The sequence below is a fragment of the Ochlerotatus camptorhynchus genome, unplaced genomic scaffold (assembly GCF_037179485.1).
Source record: "Ochlerotatus camptorhynchus isolate MF236.1 unplaced genomic scaffold, CSIRO-AGI_Acam_v1.1 ptg000078l, whole genome shotgun sequence".
NCBI classification, from domain to species: Eukaryota; Metazoa; Arthropoda; class Insecta; order Diptera; family Culicidae; genus Ochlerotatus; species Ochlerotatus camptorhynchus.
The window spans coordinates 5223805-5240946 of NW_027040568.1; the positions used below are offsets into that span (position 1 = coordinate 5223805).

General features: G+C 37.7%; 3 protein-coding genes and 1 non-coding gene across 5 annotated transcripts; 2 read left to right on the top strand and 2 right to left on the bottom strand.

Moving 5' to 3' along the window:
• On the top strand, positions 1-7036 carry Smyd4-3 (SET and MYND domain containing, class 4, member 3). The gene is made up of 6 exons (XM_065217707.1): positions 1-390; positions 481-676; positions 733-1314; positions 1379-1531; positions 4295-4808; positions 6795-7036. Exons 1-6 carry the CDS (start codon positions 90-92, stop codon positions 6999-7001), a joined length of 1953 nt encoding a protein of 650 aa, XP_065073779.1. The 5' UTR covers positions 1-89; the 3' UTR covers positions 7002-7036.
• Positions 7037-11849: 4813 nt separating this feature from the next.
• Atf6 (bZIP_ATF6 domain-containing protein ATf6) lies at positions 11850-15858 on the top strand. Of its 2 annotated transcripts, none has more exons than XM_065217619.1 (6): positions 11850-11948; positions 12023-12167; positions 12374-13401; positions 14162-14337; positions 14396-15084; positions 15153-15858. In XM_065217619.1, the coding sequence occupies exons 2-6, from the start codon at positions 12146-12148 to the stop codon at positions 15461-15463; spliced, it is 2226 nt and encodes a 741-aa protein (XP_065073691.1). In that variant the 5' UTR covers positions 11850-11948; positions 12023-12145; the 3' UTR covers positions 15464-15858. The 2 variants fall into 2 exon arrangements, with proteins under 2 accessions (XP_065073691.1, XP_065073692.1); XM_065217620.1 differs by having other exon boundaries at positions 11854-11948; positions 12101-12167.
• Positions 13433-13504, bottom strand: TRNAE-CUC (transfer RNA glutamic acid (anticodon CUC)). The gene has a single exon. It is a non-coding gene; the product is annotated as a tRNA-Glu (tRNA).
• A 103-nt stretch (positions 15859-15961) lies between the features above and the next one.
• LOC135697808 (uncharacterized) lies at positions 15962-16789 on the bottom strand. The gene is made up of 3 exons (XM_065217621.1): positions 16572-16789; positions 16461-16497; positions 15962-16398 (listed from the first exon to the last, which is right to left on the bottom strand). Exons 1-3 carry the CDS (start codon positions 16741-16743, stop codon positions 16068-16070), a joined length of 540 nt encoding a protein of 179 aa, XP_065073693.1. The 5' UTR covers positions 16744-16789; the 3' UTR covers positions 15962-16067.
• Positions 16790-17142: the final 353 nt, after the last annotated feature.

Below are 17142 nucleotides of genomic sequence, written 5' to 3' on the forward strand. Positions count from 1 at the left end.
ATTCCTAGTTACATTTTCACCGCATACGGATCTGTGTGGACAATTTTCACAGCCGCCATTTTTACTGCTCTTGCTTTTTCACCGATCAAATGGAAATCTACAAAAAGGATGGATTCTTCCAAAAGTACTGCGAAACTATGCTCAGTGGCATCAGTCAAAATGAGTTCAACGATTTTGCCCAACTGGAAAGTGACGAGAAGCGGTTTGAATTCATAAATGCACTGAAATCCATTGTCACCGAGCTGAAGCTTGCACGTGAGTTCAATGGCAAAAGTCTGGAGCGATCGTTTGAGTACAAGAAGCTCGGCAATCTTGCGTTTCAAAAGGAAAACTGGAACGAAGCTTTGGCTTGTTACAATTTGTGCTACTTGTCTACGCCGGATACGAATGGTAGGTAGTTGAAGGTGATTGATTTCACTTATTATGAAGAACAAACATAACCCCAAAATTATGTTGTATATAAATATCCCAAATATGTAGCAGCCGAAAAGGCGATCATCTTGGCTAATAGATCAGCAGCACTGTATCACATGGAAAAATACGATCAAGCCTTGAAAGATATCCAACGTGCAATCGATTATAAATATCCGAAGGATCTCATGTACAAGATTACGGAGCGCAAGGCACGCTGTTATCTCGGCAAGAAGGACCATGTTAAAGCTCTAGAATGCTTCAAGTGAGAATTATTTTTTTGTTTTACAGTTACATATTGGTACATTAAATTCCTTGCAGGGATACCCTTCCGGCATTGGACGATTGCAAGCTCCCACTTGAGCGCCGCCAAAAGCTCGAACGAGATGCACAAATCATGATCAAGCTGCTTCCGAAGAACATCGAAGCAGAAGCAAAACTAGCAAAGTCTACAAAGCGATCTCCAGCAGCTCCCAAAAACGCTTCTTATCCAGAACACTACGTCGATAAGGGATTATACTTTGATTACTCACAAGACGAGGGTCGCTTTGCCAAGACCAATACGGATCTAAAACCGAATGAAATTCTAATTTTGGAAAAACCTCACGTTTCCGTACTGTTGGAGGAGTATAGCTTGAGCCATTGCAGTTCCTGCTTTAAGCGAGTTTCAATTCCGATTTGCTGTCCTAAGTGTTCGGATGTAATCTTTTGCTCTGAAACATGCGAGAAAGAGGCAAATTCAAGCTATCACCAGTATGAGTGTGGATTTCTGCCGATTTTCTGGAAATCAGGAGCGTCCATTACTTGCCACATGGCACTGAGAATGATCACACAGAAGTCTGAGAAATATTTCATGAACATACGCCAGGAACTGGATGGGTTGAAGAGTGAACTGACTGATAAGTGTGTTGGATTGTATGTGTATGTATAAATTATGCATTTGTTAAGGGTATTTTATGTACCGTAGGTTAGCCAATGACGACTATCGGAAGGTGTACCAGCTGGTTACTCATGAGGACAAGCGTACGCCGGAGGATTTCTTTCAACGCACATTAATGGCAACTTTGCTGAACGCTTGCCTAACACTTGGTGGTTATTACAAATCAAAAGATTCAGAAAGGTATGTACGGCGATGGATTAGCAGCATTGTTATATTTCCTTAACACCTCATGCCTCTACTCGCATATGAGTCCCATATGGATTTATTCGTGGACGTTATTCACTATCAATTAGCATCTACTTTCATATTACGTGATAAAAATACAAACTTTGATAATCAAAAATGTAAAAACAATATCAAGTCAGTTTGTCCTATTAAGCAAAGTAATCGCATATCAGTCCAATCCTGAAATTCGATCGTCCAGGGATCAGAATTATTCTGATTTTTAGATTGCCAGATTTTTCGCCGAAAAAACAAAACATGTAATTTAATTTACACTGATTTTTTTCAAATATTTACATAGGAATTGCACTTCGAGGCTTCAACTGCCATTTTTTCAAATGACTACTTTGTTCTTATGGGACAGGTACGGGATTATATGCAGTACATGCCTGACGTTTTACGATCCAAACAGCTAAAATTGCAACACGAAACGAAAATTAATTATTTTATTCATATGTTTTACTTGTACATTTTTGTCCTAACATCAGCCTTATACATTGCATAAGACAAACCACACAAGTCGTTCAAGAATACATAAGTAGTATGTGTGGCCATTAATACATTTTATTAGTTTACTTATACATTTTATGAGTAATTAGCTATAAAAATTTGCCATTTCTATGGGGCATTTCTATCCGTTTACCATGTCGTCAGTTTTCAACAGATTTTGTTGAAACAACTTTCAATCGATCAGCAATTGGTTTTTAGTCTGTTATTTGAAATTAGCAACTACAACTTTGTAAATCGTTGACTTCACGCAGAAGTAATACTAAACATATAGTAAAAAAAAAATCGTTTGATTTTTTATATGTGTTAAGATTGAGTATAATTTGTGTTTCAGTATCAATATATTTAAAAATTCAGGTACCGAAAATGGGTACTAACCCCACTACATAATTCTACACATATAAAAACTAAGTAGAACCAAATTTTGAACTATTGAAAGTTATTTCATCAAAATCTGCTGAGAACTGACATGTTAGAAATTTCAACATTTTAGGTCGTAAAACGTCAGGCACGTGGATGTTAATAGAAGAAGGTATATGAATTAAACAAATAAGGTGAATTTTCCTGGATATTAAGACTCAAATCGAAACTTGCATGGCCAATGAGATTACCTCAGTTACTGGGAATCGAACCCAGCAAAATGACAAAAAGTGGGGTTATTCAGTGAGTGAGTAAACTTGTCCTCGCTTTCCTGGAAAAACTGCTTGAATGTGAAAAAAAAATCGACATAAATTTTACTCAGTCTAGGAGTATACTAATATACTGAAAGAAACATCTCTCGATTTTCTTCATATTCAAGAGAGTTTTCCTGGAAAATGGAGGAAAATTTAACTCACTCACTGAATATCCCCACTTTTTGCACTTTTGAATCAAATCCGACTCAGTTACTGAGTTAATCTCATTGATCGTGTGCTTTCTTTGGCTAGATTGTTCAGGTGGGTACTGATGATGTGCTGAAAATTTAGGGAAAAATTCCCGAATTTGGGAAAAGTAAAGATTGGATTCACTCAGTCTATTGGTACTACTCCGAAACTGAATAAAATTTTCGTCAATTTCCTCATTTTCCGGCAGATTTTTTAGGTTTTCCACAGTAAACCATGAGACAAATTTTACTCATCACTGAGTTCCTGCACTTTTGGCGATTATGAGTGAACTAAACTCAAATTTGAGTCGTTCTCATTCGCCGTGCGATAAGAAGCGCCTATATATATCTCCACACAGCACTGTTCCCCATCCATCATAGCCTTAATCAGTCTGGTAAGTTTTCTGGGAAAATACATCTCTGCCTAATATTCCATGGCTATTCACATTCAATATTATCGTATGCGGTTAATAAGTGGTGGACTTCATATTCGCAACACTTTTGGAGGATCTCCCATAACGTGAAGATTTGGTCTGGTATTGGTTGTCCGTTCAAACAACCTACTTGACAAATTAAATCAAATCTGCTTGCTTGCAGCAATCAGACGGCAAATGATAATCTGAGAAAGCACTTTGGAGGTGCTGCATTTAGAATATTAATCGCTCGGTAGTTTTCGCATTCTAACTTGTCATTTTTTTGTATATTGTACACCCTGATTCCACTCTTACAGTAGCTGGATCCTGACTATCAGTGGTGCACACAAGTAGCCAACTTATCAGGGGCTGCCTTGTTGTTTAGCCGTTTTATAGCATTATTAACTTCACTTATCTGGCATGTCTCCCTCGTGAACCGTATCGATGAATTATTTCTCCTGTTACTTTAGTTCTTTGTCTCTGCCCTCGTCTCTGCCCCATTCAGATTTTCATCGTAGTGCTGCGTCCACTTTTTGATCATCTCGCATTTGTCCGTCAAGAAATCTCCATTCCATTCTAATCCCAACATTTCGGCTCGTGGCATTGAGAGATGCATTGAGTTTCTTATAAAACTAACGCGTCTCTTGAAACTATCAATATATCTTCTTCAAAACATTCTCTAGCGAATAAACTATCGCACTAAAACTTCATGTTGATATTAGTATTGCATTTCATCCCAACTCTAAAAATAGTGGTTTTCCACAATTAAATACAATAAGATCGTAATTTTTACGAGAATTTGATCACATTCTGCTCCATTTATGATTATTCAGTGTAAATAAATACGTTTTAGACATTTGTTAGATCACTAACACAACCGCAAATACCTAGCACGTTTTCTGGCATGATCCAACATTTAAAGCATTTTTTTTTCAAAAGTTTCATCGGTGGACTATTGGTACACAACCTACAGCTTCTGCAATACAACGCTCACGAAATCTCCGAGCTCCAGCGGGAAACCGAGCGTGACATAGGCAAATCAACGTTCATCGGTGGCGGTCTCTATCCAACACTGGCTCTCTTCAATCACTCCTGTGAACCTGGAGTAACCCGATTCTATCGAGGCAATTCGGTTTGTGTACGGACCGTAAAAAATATCCCGTCCGGCTCCATGGTAGCTGAAAACTATGGCCCCCTATTTACCCAAGTCTCCCGAGAGGAACGCCGCAGCACCCTTCTGAATCAGTACAAGTTCTCCTGTAACTGCCTGGCGTGTTCAGAAAATTGGCCCAAATTCGCTGACATGAACCAAACTGTACTGCGTTTCAAATGTGATGGCGGGAAGATCTGTTCCAATGTGCTAGAGATTCCAGTGGAGATTAACGAGTTCATGGTACTCTGCACTGAGTGTGGTGAACACACCAACATTATGAAGGGACTCAAGTCATTACAGGTAAGAAACACCTATTTAGGTCCAACCGAGGAGGCTAATGCCATAGAGGTAACTCTAAGACCAGAAGGTCCCGAAGAAACGTGCTCAACTTTTTGGCGCAGCTCTAGTACCATAGAAGTAACTCTAAGACCAGAAGGTTCCGAAGAAACGAGCTCAACTTTTTGGCTCCGCTCTGGTACTATCTTCGGTCCCAAGCTAATCGATTTACCCCTCGAAGCATAGGAAAATCCAATAACCCCTCATTTTATCTGTCAAACTTTCATAGCGAATCAAAACAAACATAGTGTAGTACTAGAATTTCAACTAGAATGGGGTACGTTAGTCGATTTGCTTGGGACCAATAGGCTAATCAAGTAGTGAGCCAATTTAAAATCGTTAATTTCGTATTGATTGTTGCTGTACTACTCTCTTCGGTCCCAAGCTAATCGATGCACCCCTCGAAACATAGGAAAATCCACGAACCCCTCATTTTATCTGTCAAGGTTTCTTAGCGAATCAAAACAAACATAGTGTAGTACTAGAATTTTGACTAGAATAGACTTCTCTGACGTTTGTGAAATGCACAAGTATTAGTGCAGAACTCGGGGTAAATTATAAGTATTAATGCAAGAAAACCTTTGAATTTACCCAAAGTTCTGCACTAATACTTGTGCAATTCACAAACGTCAGAGAAGTCTATGGGATTCGTTAATCTATTTGCTTGGGACCAATAGGCTAGTCAAGTAGTGAGCCAATTTAAAATCGATAGTTTCGTATTGATTATTGCTAATGCCTTGTTCAGACTACAGGGTTATTACATGTTATAATAATTATCGACAAGAAAAGTGTCATCAAGATAGGCTTATAACATGTTATAACCATAGAGGTAACTCTAAGACCACTGGGTCCCGAAGAAAATCATTATTATTTTTGGCTCACTCAGTACCAGAACAACGGTCCCAAGCAGTCCCAAGCTATTTCACTCACCCCTGCATGTTCTGCATGAATCCACTCACCCCTGATGTTATCTGTCAAACTTTCATAGCGAATCAAAACAAACGTAGTGTAGTAATAGAATTTCAACTAGAATAGGGTACGTTAATCATTTGCTTGGGACCAATAGGCTACTAAAGTGGTGAGCCAATTTAAAATCGTTAGTTTCGTATTGATTGTTGTTATAACTCTTCAGTAGAATGATGCAAAATTTGACTTTTTCGCTCCACAGTGCTTAAATGGTTTCAAATCGGGTCGTGATTAGCCTCCAAAAGTTACAACTCATTTGGTTAGAAACAGACTTCGCACAAACCATTTGAAGTTTACATGTAAATTACTATGGGAAATCTCAACTTTTTGTTCATTGCCTTCTAGTCTTTTTCCATATTGAGCTGCAAAACAGCTCGATAGCGATTCTTATAGAAAATTTTCTCAGCTACAACTTTGCTGGAGATTGTTTCTATGTAAAACGAAACAGGAAATAGTTATTAATTATTCAAGAGATTAGTAAACTTATGACATGATCAAGCAGCTGCTCTGTAGGCAACACTGTATTTTGCAGTGTGACATAGTAGCCATGATTTTTGTGTCCTATTCAACGCCCCACAAACACCAATGTTGCCTGCTGAGCAGGTGATTGAGCATGATCATAGGACATCAGTGCATTGAACCATTAATAACTTTCGATCCTTGCATTTAATCAAAAAGTGGTCTTGAGCAAAGTTGTAGCTGGGAAAATATCCTACAAGTAAAGTTGAAAACTTTTGAAGCAGACCGATATGGTGAATTATTAGATAGACATGAACAAAAATCTTGGTTTTACCATAGTAATTCCCATACAAACTTCAAATGGTTTGTGCCATCTCAGTTTCTCACCAATTGGGTTCAAATTTTGAGAGGTTAGTCAGGATCCGATTTGGAATCGTTTAAGTATTGTGGAGCGAAAATTTCAAATTTTGCATCACTCTACTCTTCAGTCTGGCCAGCGTTTAACATTTCATACATTGTTTTCAGGATACTGACATGTTGTTCAAATCGGCCACTAAATTGCATGACGCAGATGCATACGATCATGCTCTTCGGAAATACGTGGAAATGATGAATACATTGGATGAAGTTTTGGTGCCACCGTATCGCGATTACCATCTGTGCCAACAAGGATTACGAGCCTGTATGCTTGAATTTGGAAATCGATACGTGAAAATGGTTAATAAGAAGTAGGATCAACGTTGTCTTAGTGATACCCATAAAATAAACTTGCGTTCACGTTCAATAAAAATCAAATTTAGTCTTTGAAGACAAACCAGCCATGAATAATATTCAGAGAAATTCCTTTTTCTAATAAGCGGCGTTTGGAAGCTAGACCATGAAACTTGACATAAGTAAATTAATTCTGCACAAACACCAAGAGAATTCTTCGTGGTCTGTTTTCATGTTAGCCCTCAATCTAACCAAACTGTTTAACTTATTTCTTCATGTGATTTGAAAGCTGTTACCGCATGGGTTTACTCTAAAGTGTATCTCAAAGTTTAGCATTCTTAAATTTTAGAAGAAAAAAATACAGCTACACGAGCACAATTTGTTTAATTAAAATATATTTTATGATTCTAATCTAAATATCTCAAATGTATCTCAATATACTTCAGAGATATTTTGTGGAATTAAAGTCTATTTGAAGTATTTTTTTAATAATTGATAACATTTTACGTTAACTTGTGCATTGCTTAGAAAATTCATTCAGAAAAACATGTATTTTTCCAAATTTCATGAAATATATATTTTTCAGTATACGGCGCCGGTGGTGTAGTGGTAAGCGTGATTACCTCTCACCCCAGCAGGCCTGGGTTCAATCCCAGTCGGCGCCGCCGGGATGTTCTGAGGCATAACATCTCTGATCACGCCTTCCTTCGGAAGGGAAGTAAAGCCGTTGGTCCCCGGTTCATGAGTTGATGGGTCGAAATGTAGGGTCCAGGTGTGGGAGCTGCCTTCCTGGCGTCGGTAGCATTGGTGCTCAGCACGGAAAACAAGATCGACGGAAAACAAACCAAGGAAAAAAAAAAAAAATATTTTTCAGTACCCTAAAAATAATAGCATTGATCTGGAAAAGTTTGTATTGATCGAGGAAAAATGTTTAAAGTGTTCTTTTGAATGATTGTTGTAATACTAAAAACGTGAATTTCAGGCAAATTTTATAAAACTTCGTATATCTCAGTTACTGGGCACATTCTTTTTTATAAAATATTACGTTCTACAACTTTGCACAAAACGGCAAAACTCTTTCTTGTGAAATGAAAAAGTTTGTGTCGATGCGCCATCTTTGTGGCCGAAACTTGAACTATTTTAATCTTACTCCAAGAAACTTTACTCAATACGTTAACTCAAATGGATGCAATCCCAGAGCGTTATTAATTGTTTACTGCTAGATTTCATTCACGGCCCACTTTACACGGCTAAAATTTAGTGGTGAAAATTTCAAGGGAAATCCATAGATAATCCCAAAATTAATCTAGGAAATTTCGTAAATAACTGGCAAGACATACTGGGATACATCTAAGTTTCGTCAACTTAAGAAGCATGCCACAATATTTACATAAAAGCAGACTTAAGGGGAAATTCACCGCTCCAAAAAAAAAGTTTTGATTTTTTCTAAAAATATTGAAAAAAAGTATAAAAAATCTAAAAAAAAGTCAAATTTTTTTATAATTTTTCAAAAAAAAATCACGTGCAAAAACATTTTTATAACTCATTATGGCATGACATTATGATGCGTTGGACTCAAAATACCACAAAACATCGAATCTTGAGTTTTTCTGAGAGTCCAATTTTTTTCATGATGAGATAAAAAAAATATGTTTACATGTAGTTTTTGACAAAAATCAGAAGAAGAAACTGATTTTCTTGGATTTTTGATAATTTTTTCCAATATTTAAAAAAAAATAAAAACGTACAGAAAATATTTTTTTATTTTTGCCCCGGTAAACTTCCCCTTTCAAATTTAAAACCTCCAATAATTGCCTGTAGTTCAATTTTCAACGACGATTCGTTAAATTTCTTATGCTAACTCGGTTTACAGTTATCGAGAAAATATAGTTTATGGAAGATATTGATATATGTAAAACTAGAAAATATTATATCCTAAAAACTACGTTCAATAAGTATGAAAACACCTTAAAACAGGCTTCTAGAAAGCAGACATTTTTTTAAATTCGTTTTCCGTCGATCCTGTTTTCCGTACACTAAAAGAAAACCTGTGCTATAATGTGCCACATGGAGGCGTTAAATTGAGAGCAAGACGCTTGCGTTTTGTTGCTGATAATATAACATGCTTACAGTAACCACGAGCAAAGTAAATTTAACTATTTTGGAAAAAGTTACATGGCGTAGTAGTTTTAATCATATATTTTACTGCGCAGTGGTTTTTACCATTTAAAGGAACATATGCAATAGTACATTCCATTATTAATATTTTCACTTTGAGAACACTTGGAATCAACTTTTTTCTTTGGTTAATAGTAGTACTAACCATATTGTTTTATCATCTACCATATTCTCTACTTTTTTTTACCATGGTTTCTTCCAACATTATATACATGAATCGATGGTCCATCAATTGATCCACATTCAGAATCTGTAAATCTGGGATTCTATCAAAAATTTCAAACGATGCAAAATCGTACGAATAGTCTCCTACTTCCCATGTCTGGCATGCTATAAATCAGGCACAACATTTGATAACGGCACAAAAGCATTTGTAAACAAACTTTCTAAGGCCATTTACACGCAAACCAAAGTACGCCCATAGAGGTAACTCTAAGACTAGAAATTCCCGAAATAACGTGCTCAACTTTTTGGCTCACCTCTGGTACTCTCTTCGGTCTCAACCCAACTAACATTGAAAGCTGAAGATGAGCTTATTCAGGCAAAAATTTGCTTCTTCAGCTAAAACATGGCTATTCAGCTTTTAATAAGCTCAAATTGTTTGTTGGGAAGCTAATTGATTCACCCCTCGAAACATAGGAAAAACCAATGACCCCTAATTTTATCTGTCAAACTTTCATAGCGAATCAAAACAAACATTGTATAGTAGTAGAATTTCGACTAGGATGGGGTACGTTAATCGTTTGCTTGGGACCAATAGGCTAGTCAAGTAGTGAGCCAATTTAAAATCGTTAGTTTCGTATTGATTGTTGGTACGCCCACGTAAACCAACAACATCATTGGATAGGGGCAACTATCACCTTTCCGAAAGTAGTATTGGTTTGCGTGGGCGTACTTTGGTTCACGTGTAAAGGGCCTTAGAAAGTTTGTTTACAAATGCTTTTGCTATCAAATGTTATGCCTGGAATAATATGAAGTAATCATTTTAATCATGAATGTTGTTAATATTACCAACAATCAATACGAAACTAACGATTTTAAATTGGCTCACTACTTGACTAGCCTATTGGTCCCAAGCAAACGATTAACGTACCCCAATCTAGTTGAAATTCTAGTACTACGCAATGTTTGTTTTGATTCGCTATGAAAGTTTGACAGATAAAATGAGGGGTTATTGGTTTTTCCTATGTTTCAAGGGGTGAATCGATTAGCTTGGGACCGAAGACAGTACCAGAGCTGAGCCAAAAAGTTGAGCACGTTATTTCGGGACCTTCTAGCATAGAGGTAACTCTAAGACCACTGGGTCCCGAAGAAAATCATTATTATTTTTTGGCTCACTCAGTACCAGAACAACGGTCCCAAGCAGTCCCAAGCTATTTCACTCACCCCTGCATATTCTGCATGAATCCACACACCCCTGATGTTATCTGTCAAACTTTCATAGCGAATCAAAACAAACATAGTGTAGTAATAGAATTTCAACTAGAATAGGGTACGTTAATCGTTTGCTTGGGACCAATAGGCTACTAAAGTGGTGAGCCAATTTAAAATCGTTAGTTTCGTATTGATTGTTGCTTCTAGTCTTAGAGTTACCTCTATGATATTACTATGTTGAATTTTAAGGGCAGGGGAGTAATTTTGAAAAATCTTAGTACTGTTGATAAGACCATCGGAAGATTTTACCACAGACAAACAGACATAACACATTGAATATTTCTCACTGTAATCATCGTCGCTAAAACATTACCGCCATCTGTTGAGTACACTGTGGTGGGTAGTACGCTGAACAGATGGCGGTTGTGTTTGAACGTCAAACGCAACCCTAATAAACGGGTACCATACACTAACGATACCATATATGGTACGACCATACTACATAAAGTTAGGATGATATCCCGAATTGGTAGTTAGGCGCTTCTTATGATTATTGATTATGCGGGAAGGGAACTGACTATGCGCGCCACAGGTGGCTGTAATACCAACTACGATACTTTTAAATTGACCGTTAAATGCCTTTTCGATGAACAACTCGCGAGTGTTATGTCTGTTTGTTTGTGATTTTACCATGACCTGGCATGGTACAAGCACATCCCTGGCAAGACAAGTACTAGCTGAAGCCGTAACCGATTTTGGTGGTGTTAGTGTTGACAACACGTTTTTAAGCTACACTCATGTGTGCCGCATGGTTATATCGCGTTAAAAGTTTTTACTGGTGTGGTAATGCTGCTATCACATCCAATTATAATGCACTTAATTGTTAGGCAACGATAATTCGTGTTCAACACAGTAAACAGCGCCTATGATACAACAAAGATTTAAAAAATCCTTCCCGCCGCTCGCGACAAACGTTCCTAATAACGTATCACGTATGAACAGAGCTTGCTTGCGAAAATTTGCAGCAGCTGTCAAATGTTGACGTAAAATCGAACCAGAGAACCAGGATTTTTCGGCTTCAAAGTATATGGGAATGACATTTGTGTCATAGATGTGGGTACAAGTGAACACTTTTGAATTGTACGTGCTACCATACAATTTTTATGAGTGTAAACACGATAATCTTTTGCCCCTTTTCAATGTATTACATGAACGGCGCCTTTCTTCCGAATGATGACAATGATAAAAGTCAACATCATTAACAACATGAGCAAACGTCAGTCTACAATCGCAACTCGCAACTCGCAACGCAATCTAATCGAACCAAATCCAAAAAAAAAATTTGTTTCTGAAATAATTTCAGTTTGTTCTCCATTGTTTTAGTGAAAACATAATAAAAATACTTCGTAGAATATTGTAAGTGCTACCATACTATATTTTTTCAATCCTAAATTGAATCGTTTCGTAATTACCCGGTTATGAACTGATAGAGTGTAGCGGCTGTTATATTCGGCAGAACTTGTAAACAATGGTGTTGCAGTACATTTATTAAATATCATTTCTCATAGTAAAACTATCGAAAATATTGCCACAACATCAAGGAAACAAAAGTAATGGATGAGCAGCAATTGTACGGTAGGTATTTCATTATGCTAGCTAGACAGAATTAAATTGTGAGTAAACAAAAATAAAAACGCAGCTTCTTCAAGGCCTCTGCGTCAGAGTTTGTAACTAGAACAGTTAGTCTATAAATAAAAGTGCCGGCTGACGGAATTTGTTTTCACATGATCTGTATTATAATGAATGGAAATAACCTAATCACACTGTGGTGTTTGTTACAGATGAGACCATGCTGGACATTGATCCAATACTTGAAGATTTTCCTATGGAAATGTACCAGGGATCTCCTGGTAGTGAAGGAACACTAGATGTACTTGAAAGTGAGCATAATCTGTCTCCAGTGATGGAATCGCTTGAAGAGTTATCTCCGAACCACGAAAACGGCATGATGAGTCCTCAGTACGGAGCCTTTATTGATCCAGACATATTCCTCAACGGAGTTGTTAAGAGAGAAAGCGAGTCAGATTGTTCCACGTCCTCACATAGGAACACCCCTTCTCCCTCGGATAGCAGTAAGAGTTGCGATTCATATCCATCTAGTGGATATGCATCATGTAGTAGTGCTCAAATGAACAATATTCTGTTCGACAGCCCTCCCACTTCACCAGAATATCCCGTTAATCCGCCTCAACTCGTTTCAAATCTCAACAACAATATAATCAGAGTCGGTACGGCCCAACTGCCAGCAATACAAAAACCATCCTGCCCAACAAACATAGCAGATTTGAAGAAAGTTAAAATTCCACCAAAAGGATCGATCAATGTTAACGGCATCTCGTCGGGGGGAATAACAAAAACCATTACAAAGAAGACAATTGTTCTAACAGCGAAGGACTATCAAGCACTGATGAAAAACATGAAGAACCAACCTAACAATGGAACAATTTTGATCAAAGCTACACAAGCATCCGCGTTTGTAGCAGCGGCCAGCAAAGATAAACCCGTTCTCCCTAAGCCACTTCAGCAGTCACAAGTGACATCATCGTTGTCCACTGTTCAGGAGTTATATCAACCGGAGGAATCAGTACAACATACGGTAGCATCCGTTCCTCGTCCTCCTTCCGCACAAACACATTTGCTGTTGCCTACAATAGAAGGATCGGTTAACGAGCGGGTGTTCAAGAAACATCAGCGGATGATAAAAAACCGGGAGTCCGCATATTTGTCCCGAGTGCGCAAGAAGGAGTACGTTACTTCACTGGAACAGCACATCGATGAGCTGACGAAGGAGAATATGTACTTGAAAGACGTAAGTATAAAATGTTGTGATTAAAAAAGACTTCCCATACCGGGAATCGAACCCGGGCCTTCCGGGTGAGAGCCGGATATCCTAACCACTAGACAATATGGGATGGATTAATGTGTTTTTATACGGACTATGAATTCTCCTGATTCATAACACAAAATAATCTGTTCGGTTATCGATATTGGATTACTAATTTTACAGAGATTAGATTTTATCTACTTTATGTATTCACCGGAAGCCCTTAAATCATGTGCAGAAGTGGCAAAAGATGATGTTTTTTTTTTTATGTAAACACCATTTGAACGAACAACATCTAAAAAAAAAAAGATAAAAAATACACCTTAAATATACTCAATTCTGTTTTTACGCTTTTTTACGTTCGTATTTTTCTATCGAGTGGTTAAAAATAACAACCAAATTTAGAGCATTTTTTTTTTTCAAAAATTCAAAGGAAAATGTTGAACAGTTCAAAGAAGTTACTTGCTGTTTTTTTTTTAATTTATTACGTTCCGTTCGTTTTAAATTTATTATATTCCCAGGTATTTTCAGCAAACAGATCGGTAAAGGAAGCTTTTATCTAGCATCTTATACGAAAAACACAACAAGAAATGGATTTGTTCTCAAGTTATTAACGAATGAGAAAGTCGACGAAGAGAATCGATTCATGTTATTTAGGAAAAATCGAGCGGGAATAATTTGTCACTGGTGGCATCCTTCGTTTATGGATAAAACTAAATAAGTATCTGACAACATACTATTGCAGGAAAACAATGGACTGTTGGAAAAATTAAAACAGAAATGTTCATGTCATGGTGGAAATAGACCTAGTTTTGGACATCTGAATGCCTTCACCAAGCAGCTGACTCCCAACGTTCGAAAGAATACTGCTATAGTTCTAGCAATGCTATTCATGGTTTCGTTCAACTTTGGGCCACTTGGGTAAGAGAGTTGATTATGTTTTCCGTGACTAGCTTAGTAATTTTTGCTTGATTCACAGAAATTTGCTCACCGGAAGCGTCAGGAACCAAGCCGGTTTGGAAACAACCGACGATATACCCCATCATCAACGAAATTTGCTATGGATAGAGGATTCCAACGCTTTCAACGCTCGTAACGTCGACATCAGTTTAAACCTAACTAACTACGAAGATCTTTCTGTTGGAGCAGCAGAAGAACCTTATGCTGTTTGTCCATTCTACGTCAATCAAACCGAAAACATCAGACTGGCCAGTGAACTACGACGATGGATCGGTGAAAATGGGTATAAGAATCTGACCGATCGTGACGGTGATGATATGAGTATTAACTCATTTTCGGAAATGTTTGCTCTGAAGGATACGATTGACTCGATGTATCGGCAGATGAAGGACATTAGTTCGCAGATGGACGCGTTTCAAAAAAGAACTAGACTGACGGGAAACAAGAAGCGACCGCAGTTAAAAGGAAAAAAGGCCCGGGAGTTGGAAATCTATCAGCAGCAGAGAGCTAGGAAGGAAAGTGATTTGGCTTTTTACTACTCTGGGTTCAGTAAGAAATATGCGAAATTTTTTGAAGAAATTGGCCGTCGAGACGACACATTCTACCTGGTGTCGTTTAGTGGAGAACATTTGCTGCTGCCGGCGTTGGCCCACAATAAAACCAATCGACCCAAAATGTCCCTCATGTTGCCAGCTCTGATGGATAACGGTTTGTGCTCGTCTTCTACTTCATTGCGATTCATGGTAGTAAATAACCAATTTGTTTTTATTTCACAGCGACACATCCATCGGACAAGGTAACGTTGATGCAGATCGACTGCGAAGTAATGAATACTTCAATGATCCAAATTAGAGAGAAAACCATTCCGGGTGATCTGCTACGGTCCCACGCTAAGGCAGACGATAGCACCAGAGCCAACGGCAAGAAGGCTAAATCTTCGACTGATTTTAGTGACAATAATGTGCAAAATGTTAGCAGTTCTAGTACTGCTAAGGAAAGCAGAAGGTATAATAAGGATCCCTCTGCCAGACCGTTTTTTGTTCAACGCATGAGCGAACATATGAAACATGAATATGATCTACATTAGAAAGTAACTTAATCACTTATCTCTCGACTAACAATTGAAAAAAGCCTATCAGCTTTTGTAAACAAAACTTTGTAAGCCCTTTCGCTCGCAAACCGAAGGCCGCCAATCAATGACATCATCGTGCTGGGGAAAGTTTCTCCTAAACTGATGCTGTTGGGTTGCGTGGGCGGCCTACGCTTTGAGAGGAAAAGGCCTTACAAAGTTTTGCTTAAAAAATCCGATAGGCCATTTTCAATTGTTGGTAGAAATCTGTTATGTTGTTCAAAATTTTCTGTTAATTTTTCGTACCTTGACTTTTTTTTGTTATACAGCTCTAATAGATATAAAAAGCACCTTAAAATTATTTACAACTTGGTACGAGTTCATGTAACGATTGTGCAATGCATTGCAATTATAAATTACGCTGTAAAACTGACTCGTACATTCTTTGCGACATAGATTAGATAAGCATAAGAATTGGAATTGGCTGTTATATTATTTATTTAGACATGAAAGAACAAACATGAACAAGCATGCATTTGGAGATAATCTACAACAATCTTATCAACTTACAAAGCATTACCATTAAGAAATACACAATAAATTAACGAAACTACTGTCTGCTTTATTCCAACTTCTCCGAAAGCAACTGCGTTTCTATAAGATCCACTGCTTTGTTGTCGAGCTGGGCACGAGCTTCGCTTAGAATGAGTTCGTAACGCCGAGCTAGGAAAGACTTCCGCTGGATGTAACGTTCTACCAGAATACCGAAGGCATTGGCTTCCTGTACGTAGTCGTCTAAAATGGGCCCCGCATTTAGATAACGTCGTTGCTCGTCCGACAGTAGGGAAACGTCCAGTTCAATGTTGTTCTTCTTGTGCTCGTTTATTTCTTGGATTTTGCTCCGTACCAACCGGCTCCAACTATCGATCTCATTCTTCAACTGTTTTTCGTAGCTGCAAGAAATCAAAGGGTAATAATTTATACACGTTTAAAACAACGATCCCGATGAACTTACCTCGGTTTGAAAGGAAGTGGTGAAGCTGAAGCAGAGGCTGAACGTTAAGGATTACATTGAAATTAGGAGTTACATTTATTTAGGTTTCACAAGAGGAATACGAATAATTACCATCAGACAAAAATAACGATGACCGACGACGGATTGCAATTTTCTGTGGAATGTTGACAGGGTCCCCCATTTTAATTATTTCCTTGCTTTGGCAAACAGTAATATGCAACAGTTTTGCTTCTAAATGAAAATTATCAAATGCAATCAATTGCAAATTTAAAAAAACATGCATGAAAAATAACAAAATCGAAGAATGTGTAAACCGAACAGAATCTCGATCTGATCAGTAACTTGTTTCGGTTTAAAAATTGGCGTCAGTCATCATCATTGCTGTCATTTTGATGATTGATGATTTATACACGGAAAAGATACAGACTTGTAAATGGGGTGGAACATATTTACACGATACTTTCTAACACCCCAAAATTGAGTTGAATGTACACTGGAACGGCCACTAATGGGCTCATTCAAATACAGGCGAGATACAGGTATACCTCGATATAACGTAACGGTCACTTTTGACTTCCATCGCTGATTTCTAGCTAACAATTAATTATTAAATCAAGCAAAATAATAACACCATCGGATATATGATAGGGTAACGGAGGTATTTTGGACCGCTTTAGGAAGT